This window comes from Thalia democratica, chromosome 2 (genome assembly GCF_965202585.1).
Source record: "Thalia democratica chromosome 2, ktThaDemo2.hap1.1, whole genome shotgun sequence".
NCBI lineage: Eukaryota > Metazoa > Chordata > Thaliacea > Salpida > Salpidae > Thalia > Thalia democratica.
In genome coordinates this window covers 77918551-77931090 of record NC_139166.1, presented here as the reverse complement: position 1 = coordinate 77931090, position 12540 = coordinate 77918551, and the positions used below count along the sequence as shown (strand labels likewise).

At 24.1% G+C, this 12540-nt stretch overlaps 1 protein-coding gene across 1 annotated transcript in view; it reads right to left on the bottom strand.

Moving 5' to 3' along the window:
- Positions 1 to 6817, bottom strand: part of LOC145828991 (protocadherin Fat 1-like) — a 30375-nt gene extending 23558 nt beyond the window's left edge. The window contains exons 1-2 of the mRNA XM_082936735.1: positions 6675 to 6817; positions 6251 to 6381 (exon numbers count right to left, since the gene is read on the bottom strand). Coding sequence (XP_082792861.1) covers positions 6251 to 6381; positions 6675 to 6817 — 274 coding nt within the window. The remainder of the gene's footprint in view (positions 1 to 6250; positions 6382 to 6674) is intronic.
- Positions 6818 to 12540: the final 5723 nt, after the last annotated feature.

The window sequence follows — 12540 nt, the reverse complement described above, 5'->3', positions numbered from 1 at the left end:
ACAATCGTAAGTCAAGGTCAATTTGAAATATTTATTGTTGTCATAATTAATTACGCGAAGAAAATAAATTGACTGCTTTTTTTTAGTAGTTTTTGATTTATTTAATCAGTAAGGTCATAGAAAAAGAACACATAAGTGCAGAGCTTAAGAATCTAGTAACAAAAAAAGTTACGAACTTAAAGTGTAAAATCTGAAAACTGTCATCAGAAAGAATTTTTTTTTTAAGGATTTTGCTCAAAATTTTATGAGTAATTCAAATTTAAATTTACTGCTAATATTGTGTAGATTGTTTGCTAAGATATTCTTTAATCATGTCAAATTAAAATTTGTTTGATAACATTATGTATTGTTAAGTAGAAGTTTGGCTGGTCGCAACATAAACCTTTGAGATAAAGTTGTTAATATTATAACAAAACATGAAAAAATAGAGCCAGCTTTATACTTTTTGTCAGTTTCTGTATTCTAGTTTTGAAATGTAATAAAAATATAAAAGTTATTTTAGCTTTTTATTTAAGTACAGTTTAAACTTATCATTAAGATTAATTATAATTAAAAATGTATACAACATGTAAATCAAAAAATAAAACATTTTTTAGTAGTTTAGTACAAATATTTAGGTATAACAAACATTATTAAAAGAAAAAAGGTGCTTCAATTAAACTTAAAGTAAATAAAGTAAGTTTAATAAGTTTTCATTATTATTCAGTCTGAAGTTACAAATTGTACAAGAATTTAATAATATAGATTTATGCAAAAATACAAAAAATAAATTGTGTCAAAAATTTACAGTTCATTTCACGACGGAAGTTTTTTTACGTCATAAAATCGTAACTTTGAAAAATTTTTTTGATAAGTTTAATGAATTCTCTATTTTTTAAGTGATTTTTAAAATTATGTTGTTTAATCTTTACAATTTTAAACACAATCAAAACTTTGAATAAAGTTTGAAACAAAACAACTACTTTAAGATACAACAGATACTCCACACATATATCTTTTAAAGATAAATAAATATGTCTATCAACACAGCTATAAAAAAAATTACGTTCAGTTTTTTTTAAATTGAAAACCTCAGAAATCATCACAAAACTAAATAAAGATTAAAATTTAAAACTTGTGCTTTTAAGTTGATTCATATTACATTATAAGATCTTGAGTTTAGACTAATTTTTATTAATAGTTTCATGAATATTTGAATTAAAACTTACAACGAACGAAATTTGTTTTAATCCATCAAGTACATTTGGTACCAGCTCTTTTGCAGTGTAAATTTGACCTAGAAATAAATCTAAAACGGTTAAAAAATAGTAAAACCAAATAAATTTTTAGTTTACTTTTTATACTAAACTTAAGAATTACTTCTTTATTTAGTTATACACTACATCATTAAAAATTAAACATTTGAATAAATAAACTAATTTTTAATTAACATTCTTATTTCTTCTATTAGTTATTAAACGTTGTCTTTTTTTAATTTATAGAGAAACTACGTATAAATGTAAATAAAATTAAACTTTGTCAATTATAAAAAAATTAATAAATAAAAAATACAAGTATTATTTACCTAACGTATACTCTAGTCTTAAAACATTTTGTTCATTTTTATTAGTGTTAGTTTATTAAATAATAGAGTTAAAACTATTGTAAAAGTAGTTTATAAGTTATCCTAATACACAAATACATAATTACATTTAGTTTTGTTTAGTTGTACAGAAACTTGGCTCTAAACAAATTCAATTTATATATTCTTAATTACGTCATAATTGCGGTAAAAACACACAGAACTACAAAGCGTGGGAATGCTGTGAAAATTAAAATACTTTTTTTGATGTTTTTCATTTACATAACTTTAAATATTTTAAGCTGTTTTAAAAGCACAAAAAGAATTCCATTTAAAAATGCTATAAATTTAATTATGTAATATAAGCTAATATAAAGGAAAAAACGTAATAAAAATTAACTAATACTTTAAAATCTTATGTTTATTTAAATCTTAATATAAGCTAGGGTAGCGTTTTTGTTAATAAACAGAACCACTTGGTTAATGTTTATAAGACAACAATTTATGATAAATTACTTTTCTACGATTACGTTATTTGTTTATCTTTGTGGTAATAAACAATAAACAATTCTATAAAGTTTATAGGTAAATTAATTTTTTAAGACTTTTGGTTTCCTTTGAAGTAACCACCCAAGTTGTCTAAATTTTAATATATTTTGTGAACTAGTCTCCTGCTGAGAAGTAACAGTTTTGTATGAACATTTATATTCGTTCTTTTTTTTTATTATCCTATGTACCGTACTGTAATTTTATTTTAAACACAAGAAATTTTTATCAAAAACTTTACTGATTTGTTTTTGTTGTCGTACAACTTTTTTTAACTGTGTTATAACATCAAGTGTATTACTCATTAGATTGTTTTTATTTTTTAATATTATTTGTTTTTGATTCCATTTAGAAAAATAAAGTACTTGAAGCTTTTAAAAGATTTCCTTTCAACAGTCGTTTACTTTACTGTATATACGAATGTAATGAATAACATATATATTATGAACTTTACAGTAATTGTCAGTATTTTAACAATTTAGTAAAAACGATTTTTTAACGACGTTTCTGTTCAATTTTATAAATTATACATCACAGAAAAACAAATTAATCAAAATAATTATTTTTTTTAGGTTTACATTTTAAACAAGTTATTCAGACTAGTTTAAACTTATTTTGATGTTAAACACATACACTTTGCTTTGTTAAGTAAGCTTAATATTTCAAATAATTAAGACAAACAAGTAGCTGTTAAAGTATTATTTTTATAATATCTTTTAAATTAAAAAATAAAACACCTTGCTGCTAACATCAAATTTGTATATTTTTGCTGTCAAATGCATATTGTTGTAAGGAAATGAAAATTCAAAGTCTGACCACATCAAACAATTCGTAAAATAGTTCGAAAGATTTTGTTCATAAGAGTTTTCAAATAAACTTTAGTATTATTGATTACTAAAAACATAAAAATACAGGATACAATCAATTGCAAAAGTCTGTATAAAACTTTTGACAACGTATTTAATAAAAGTTCATTTCAAAATGTAGGTTTTATGACAGAACATTTTTAATAAAAATGTTTTAATTTTTACCTTTAGAATTACAACAAGTTTATTCTTGTATTTAATAAGGTGTTAAAAAATATTTTTGACAAAAATAATGATAATAAGATCTACTTTGTAAAATTAGAACTAAACGCAAGTATTAGACTTGAGAGCAATCATTATATGTTTTGCTGCATTTAGTTTGAGGTTAATTCAGTGCATAAGACATGTTTTGTTATTTAGGAGTTAAGTATCCTTGTTTATCTACATAACTGGCATTTCAATAACATTAGTTGATAAATTACCCATTTTATGTTTTAATTCAACCAACAAAAAATGTAAAAGATTCTAATTTTATTTTTATTATTTTATCAGATGAACTTCAGATTTTTAAAGTAGTTGTGGTTTACACAAGTATTTTGACGTGTTTCATTGAATAAAAAATCCTTACTCGTATATAATAAAAACATGTGATTTTATTAAATTGCAGAAGAATAATGATTTCTTGAACAAACAAGATTATTTAAAATAAAGTTTTATGTTTATTTATAAGCTTCATTCAATATTTCGTAACAATAGTTGAGACAATACACAAAGCAAGATTAAACAAATATTGTTATGTAACATCATTTAAAAATTAAATTTAACTTAAGTAACACAAGCAATTGCTATCTTATTCAAAAACTAAAAAAAATATCATTTTTGTAGCATTTTAATAAAACAAAATAAAAGACTGTAAGTGTTTAAAGCAGATATTTCTCTAAAATTTAAAAAATGTCAATATGCTAAATAAAAGTCTCTGTTAGAAAAAAAAGTATATCTATTTTTCGATAAGTTTTATCTTGGATAAAATTAATATAAATTTTTTATCAGATTTTTTTTTATATTTGAGTTGCTGAACTATATATTTTTGCAAATATCTTTACTTAAGTTATTAATCATTTAAGAATGCTTGCTCATAAAATTAACCTTTGCTATGCATAATTGGTAGGGATCAAATGAACAGGAAATAATTACTACTTTATTATATTTTCTTTTTTAATTAGATTGATGCTTTCAAATCAAAACAAGTTCACTCACAAAGCATTGTTGCTTTAAAACAAATAATTGCTAAATGAGCAGTATAACTGCGTTTGATCTTCCTAGTGAATGTAAACAAACTCTTGGCTATTATGAGCAATTTTACAACTTATTTCGGTTTTTTTGTTTCTATGGCAATTTGATGTTTTGAAGGTAATTTTTATAAGTGTTAAGCACAACCTATGCGCATTTACTGAAACAGGTATGTGTATTATTTTTACTTTATATATATAAGTAGTTTTTTACACTATTGTGGAACACATTTTAGGTAAACATTTCTATAACCAAAACTATATCAAAGTTAGTTTTACTATAAAATTCTTATTTGTGTAAATGATAATTTTTAAATTTTTTAAAGCAAAAACGATATTTGAAGTTAAAAAATAATATAATACACTTTAAATGTGTTTTAAAATATTAATTTAAAGCTTTTGAAATAAAATAAACCAGCCATACATCAGTTTATCAAACAAACCCCTTATTCAAAATAAAAATAAACAGTTTCACCAAACTATAGGCTTGGTTTAAGATAACTATTAAAAATCTTTTAAATTTTACTTATTGCTATTTAACAGTATCATATTAAATTATATTTGACAAACTAAATTTAAAAACTTTATTAATATCCGGTTGGAATTAGCTCTTATAGAGACTGCGACTTTTAATATGTCTAATCGCACGTAAATTGAAATGTCATCCTTTTACTTCTACGCGCTACTGATTAACAAAAGACATTCAAAATAGCTTTTGACTAGCTAAGTTAAACGGTAAAAGTAAATAGGGATTAGCTCACTTTCTGTGAGAGCGGTTTCAATTGTTTAATTTGGCTTCCTTTTATAAACCCACAGGGTATTGTAAGTAAATTTAATTTTTATTGTGACTTACAGGTCATACAAGTTTTGTTTTGTCAACTTTGAGACTTTATTAAAATCTTGTTAACATTTTACAACTTGACTATTGTATTCTGTTAAAGAATCAATCTATATATTTTTTTTGTTAGTAATTCTAATATTTCATGTACAACAAAGGAAACAACGTTTAATTAAATATAAATTTAAAACAGATTTAAGTGAGTAAAACTCAGTACCTTTTTAATCAAACTTTTTTTTTTGATGTAACCGAATTCGTTATAGCTCTAGCAGAACGTTTTATTTGTAAGTGTACTTAACAAGTGCATTATATGTCTTAAGTTTAAATACTAATTACTATCGTTAGCATACCTACCATTTTGACAAACGTTTTGACCTTTACATGACTACATTTTTCAGCTAGGTACATACAAAAGTAGACAAAAACCAATTAAAATGACAAAAAAACCACTTATAAAAATTTCGACGTCACGTTGAACTTCATGACGTATGTACTAAATTTTACTACGTAAATTTCCTAACAATATATCAGCAGTAACTGTAAAAAAAAATTTGAGAATGTATTTAATTATATACCGCTAATGATTTAGCCTTTAATTGAATGTAAATGATAACTTTTTTTTAATTTGGATTTACAACAACAAGTTGAAGTTTAATTACATAAAAAAGTTACTTGATATAAGTTATTTTTTAAATTTAAGAATGTTCTACGATTTCCAATATTGTTACATATTCCAGTGAATTCGTTTCGCTTGGATCTTTTTTAACATACGCTTAAACTTACAGTTTTTAATACTTATTACAATCTATAGAATTTTACAAACAAACTCATTATTTAAACGGTAACTATAAATAACTTATACTAATAAACAATAAAAGTTATAAGTAGTACAAAAAATTAGATGCAAACGTTACAAAACAGATATTATCTAAGGGGTTATCTAATATTAAACAAAACAACTTTTGGAACTTAAAATATAAAACTATGAACAGTTTTTATTTTTTTTTTTCAACTTATAGATTTTTATAAATAGTTATATTAAAGATGTTCCAATAGACCTATAGCAACTAAATGCATAACACATTTTAGTTTAAAATTTAATTTTTAATTCTTTAATGTTTCTGAACACTAGCTCAATAAACTTTTTTTTTTACAAAATTTCTGTAATTCCAAAATAGTAAACAAACACATAAATACTTTTGAAATTAACCTGTTTCAGAGTTTATTTTAAATATTTCTGCTTTCAAGATAGTGTATGTAAACTTTCCATTTAAACCTTCATCTTTGTCAGATGCTTGTATATTTAATATAGGAGTGTTAACAGGTGTTCCAGAATCCACACTGTAATTAAATATATTTAATATACTTTTTACAACTATTTGCTTTAACGTTTAAAATAAATTTTGTTATACTTTTCATATATAAACATTCAAGATTTTATACTTTAAAAACAAAAACCATAAACTAAAATACTTTAAGTTTTTGTAATAAACGTAAAGTTAATGACCATCATATTTACAAACAAGTTTCACTAATTTTTTTATTTTACTGTACTTTTTTTAAAACTTTTGTAACAATTAGCTTTTAATAGTAATTTAGTTTATTTATTACATAACATGTACTATTTAACTAACGAGATATTGTAGCTTGGCTGGTCAGAAACTGGATAGTTGTCATTAACATGCATAACTGTCACTGCTACTTTTATGTAGTCTTCAGATAGATATGAACCCTGCTTATCACGTGATGCTATTGTCAGCCAATAATATTTCTCCATTTCTCTGTCATATGATCGAGCAATAACTACTTGTCTTGAAAAATATTAAAAGTCTACTTTTTACATGTTTTTAAGTTTGTTTGTTTTTTTTATTTCAAGTAAGTAAAAATTTGTTTTGGAAAACACGACTTTAAAAAAATAGTTTTTAACTTTTTTTTATATAAACAAAAACAACAGGTATTTAATCAATTTTTTTACAGTTTAATTCTAGTTGTTTACAATTTTTATCATTAGTTTTATTTTTTTTTTGTCATTTTCTATAAATTTTCTAAATTGTAGTAAAAAATATTTTATTAAAAAGTATATAATTTTTTTTAACTGAAAAAATTGTTTTTTTTAATATTTAGTACAAAAAATACGTGATCGATTAATATTTAGATCATGATTAATGTTTAAAAAAGAGAGAACAGTCATAGTACTATATTAGCTAAATATATCGAAATAATTATATTAAAACATACATAAACTGAAATGCTTTTAAACTAAAATAAAAACTTAGCTTGATAAAATTTCATTTTAAAATTGAAAAAAAAGTTACACAAATAAAGCTAAAAAATGTTTATTGAAGAAAATTTAATTTCAAAATGGTTTAGTAGGAGGTAATTCCTAAACCAGACAACACAAAAAGGTAATTAAAAAAGCATGTCCAAACATATTTCCAGTATGCTTCTGTTCATAATTAAGTCTTACAGGCGTAATGATAAATTACTAAAATGTCAGTAAAACTAAAAAAAGAACAGGATCATTTAAAACATATGCTGTATCAAATTAATTAAGGGCATGCATATGTTACTGATAAAATGTTTTCACACATTTTTTACAATCAGTATATTTTAGTAGATTTTTTATTTTCAAAAACCATTTTTCAAGCAAAATATATTGAATGAAACTAATACCGTATAATTATTGTGTTCTTAACTATTATGTTTTTACAGCTATTTGTTTTATACTGAAACTGTGAAGTAAATCTCACAGAAGAAATACTAAGATTTTTAATAAAAAATGGATGGATTAGATACAAAAATATAAAATTACTTCAAACAGATAGTTTGCGAAAACAAATATCTGACATAAGTTATATGCATTAACTTAGGAAAGAACTTTATGAAAGAAAAACTTAAAATTTGACTGAAATTGTTCTTTAGACAAGCGCCCGAAGTTAAAATTCTAGTTTTTGCTATTTATCTGAAATTAAAAACAAGTGCAGCATAAAAGAAAACAGCTGACAAATGAGACTTTTGTAAACAAACCCGCTGTCATTTTGAGGAAATTTTCTCTGCTGTAATTCAACATGATAGTTTTTGTGACAAAGTAGAATTTGATGTGTATTTTTATACTTCTTATTGTATGTACTTGACCGATTTTTAATGTCAAGGGACTTAAGGTTTTGCTGTCATTTAAAGTTTAAACAACATAGAGTACTTTCCCTACTTGGTTTTTCAAAAATTGTTTAAAGATTTTTGTTGTATTACAAAAATTAAATTGTTTAGAATTAAAATAATTGTGTATATGTACTTAAGACTTTAAATTTTATTTAAATTATACCAAGACAAAAACAACAAAAGCGATCTAAAACCCAACTAAGTATGACTATAAAAAGGGGGAGAAAATAAGGTGTTAATTTATTCTTTACTTTCAAATTAAGAATCTGCGTTGTACAAACTCAACTTCCTAAACAAAAGATATGACTCATGCCCGACCCTATTATTATTTTCTTGCTCTTTTTGAAATAAAAAGTATTTTTTTGTTGGCACAAAGACTTATAAACTGTCGAGAACTTTTTGTGTAACTTAAACAAGCTTCAAGTATTTACCATTCTACTTATTTGTGTATACAGCGGGTAAAGTTTATTTCTTTTGTTGTTATTATTCTTGTTTAATTCTTCTTTGTAAATTTTTCAACCGAAATTTAAACTTTGAGCAAATATAAAGCACTTTCTTGAATCTTTTTACTACTATTCAGCTTATGCTTTTTTTCTTTTTTCTTTTAATTACACAAGACAATTGCTCATGAAGCAGCTAAAACTTCAACAGAAGCAAAAGCATCTAATTTAAATACAAATATCTTAGTACTTGGCTTAACTAAAAAAATTCTAATTCAACTTCAAATTACTCTCTCATAAATGTTTAAAATCATATATTAAAGAAATTTGTCATTTAAATTGATTAAGAATTTCCTTATTTTACCTTTTTTCGAAGATATAACTTAATAAAGAAAAAATAGCAAAAAACTGTGCTTTCTTGATAGTCTTGATTTAAGACCACTGTAACTTTAAAGATTAACATAGATAGAAATTTTGCACTTTATTTGTCATTAAATATAAGTAAGAAACCATTTTTTTCAAACTATGTTGTTTCCTAAGATAAGAGAACGACTATAACCTCAAGTAGTTTTTTGATATTTAAAGAATAAAATCCAAAAATTTAAACATAGAACAAAAATAAGTTTGTGTTTTAATTTGTTTATTTCTTTTAGAAAAACGAAACACGATAAAAATATAGTTAAAGTAAGTTTTAAAACTTGTTTTATAAGTACATAACTGCTTTCAGATAAAACTAGACAGTAGACAAACAATAACATTTAACTTGCTTGTACAACATATATTTTTTAAGGATGTCTGTATAAGCTTTTTATTAAAGTAAGTAAAATCAAGCATCATAACTGTTTCACTTCATCAAGTAGCTTAATTGAAATTTTTGGAGAAATTACTAGTGCAGCTTAAGGGCACTACTGTGACGTAATAACCAGGTTTAGTGATAAACAAGCTTTATAGAGCACATCCGTTTCAGAAAAATAAATTTCCTTTTTGCTACTTACACTGATAATCTTCAATAAGAAGGCATAAGTAGTTGTTTTTGCCGAATTTCTTGATCGTTTGAACAAGTTATTAATATGTATACATTGAAAGCTTTTGTATGTCAAAAAAATACTTTCCCTGTTTATAAGTAAATTTAACAAATATAACTACACTGTCTTTAAACTTATAAAACTTTTATGTAATTTTATTGTTTAGCTATGTATGGAACTTCCATTCATTGGTTCAAAAAATATTTTTCAGATCTATTTACAACAACTGAGGATCTCCTATATGCAAGTATAGGAGTAAAACATAGTTTTGTTAGTAATAAACTGTTAAAATAAATATTGTATAAAAATGTTATGGTAGTTTAAACGTTTATACATACTGAGAATTGGAAATTTTTACAATAGTTTATAAACATTTACAAACAATTAAAGATTAAATGTATGGTATGCAATTACTGCTTGTTTGTATGAAAAGCAAAACATGCAAACATGAACAAGTCACGATTCAACAAAACGTATCAAACAATTGTTTGACTGTTTAAGAAATATATAAAATTCCAAAACAATTATTTAAGCTTTGTTTGAACAAAAATTCATTAAATTCAACTGAACTTGTTTACTTAAACCTTGGGTTTTGAAAAAATTAAAATTTAAAAACTTTTTTAGAAAGTTTTTTGATTGTCAGATAAAAATAAAATAACTTTAAAAAATTAATTAAATTCGGTTTTTATGTTTATATGTAAAATTAATTAAATCTGTTATGTTCTAACTTTAAAATTATGTGCAAAATTTCTATAAAAACTAAAAATTTATATTATGTTTTCTTTGAACCTTAGACAGTTTTAAAAGTATAAAAAGAGGATATATTAACTATGAAATGAAGAAAAATCAGGCTAATTATTATTTAAAATACACACCATGTTATGATACTACTAAAACATTTTAAACTGAAAATAGCTTGTCTATAAAAGTAAAAACTAGATTTAAAAAGTTCAAATTAAAAGTTATTCACATTAAATACAATTGATAAAGTTAAAATACTAAAAGTTAACTTTTTCTTATAAAATTTTAAAGTATGTACTTATTTTAGGACTAGTATTTTCTTTAATCAATCTTTTACCGACCTGTATATCGATCAACTCTAAAAACTCCCTTTCCCGAACCATCTATGATGTCATAAACAACATCAGATCTAGTAGTGTTTATGGTACCAACCACTTGTCCAGGGGAAGTTATTTAAATTACATTTATCATGGTCAGTTTATTTTTTATATTGCCATTACGCGAACAAAGGTTACTAGGCAACACATTGACAACCAGTCTGGCTTGAGTGCTCTTCCCTGTAAAATCTCTTGCTCTTATCCTTAGCCTGTAACTCTTGCCTCTAAACGACCCATTAATCTAATTGACCCACTAATTTTGTCCACCACAAACAGAGTGTCTTCATCTAAGCTTCCTTTTGATACTGCGCTGTAAGAAATACCCCCATTGGTCAATTAAGAGTCTGATCGCTTGCATGCAACCAATAAACGATGGAAATAATTTTAAAGTACGTCAGCACTAAATTTTTCTGAATGAAATTTTAGCTAGTTGTCTTTATAATCCTTGACAGTTGTAGTTACTAGAATAAGTGAAAATTTTCTTTCCAGGACCGTTAATTTTATTTCGGTATTTAAACAAACTTTTGTAAGCCATTCCAAAATTTCAGGTTTCTATCATCTAAAATATCATATTTGACCTACGCACTTTTTATGTTCTGCTGATCCTAAAAAACGAAGTAAATTTGTTTCGTGCGCAAATTTAATAAAATTAAAGCGATCACGCCACCCACAGTTTAATAAGTTAGTCAGCTTTTAGATTTACAATCCACGATTTGGCAAGTAACGTTGGATGTCTGCGGATTTTCTCCCGTTAATTTACCGATTATTGCACGGGTTCGACTCCACTCACTCATGCAGAACGTTGTCTGCTTTGTTTAGATCTTTGATGAAAAATGCATTTGTTTAAAAAACTATATTAAAGTGCTAGTAAAAGGTTTAGGAGATTGTTGGAAGTTTTAAGCCTTATGGCGTAACATGCTTATTTTGAGAAAGTCTAAAATGTTTATTTATAAAACAATGTTTTGTTAATTTATGATGTTGAGAAAAAAAAAAAAATTTAACTTGTAAAATAGAAACATATTTTTTTTATAAAGAACGAGACTTTTTATATTTAAGTCGATTAGACCAAACTTCGAACGTTTACTTTGTAATGATTAATGTTTAATTTAAGATACCGTGAACACTGAAACATATTTTGTTCTTTGTAGTTTACAACCATAAAACTCCCGGCAGAGTATGTTATGCTTCATTTCGTTTATTTTTTTTAATTTCTCTCAAATAAATTCTCTCGCATTTTTCATAAGCCTTCAATTGAATGGGTAGAATTTCATTCTGTTTTAAAAGTTTACATTTTAAGCGTAGTATCAAAAAAAAACAAATGTTAATTTTAGCGTTTAAAATGTTTACTAAATTTTTATTAAAAATTAAACTTGTTGAAAAATAAGTTGTTTGCTAAATAATTGCAAATTATCTCTTATTTACTATAAATTCAAAGTCTTTAAAATTATCTACATACTAAGTTGACTTAATTTTATTTTCATTTTTTTAACTATTTGATAATTGTACAAAGTACACTCCTACAAAACTTTATTCAAGTTCAAATGTCTATTTACTAAGTAAAAATGAAACCACAAACTTTTAGAAGTTTTTAAGCATGTTAAGTTCTACGTCATGATTGTAAAGTTTAATTTTGTTTATAGTTAAGTTTTAGAAATTTTGGTTCTGGGAAAAAAAATAACTATAATAATCAAAACGTTGAATGCAAAGTTAAATAAAAGTTCAAACTACGAAAACATTTCAGGTAAAATTTTTAAAAAA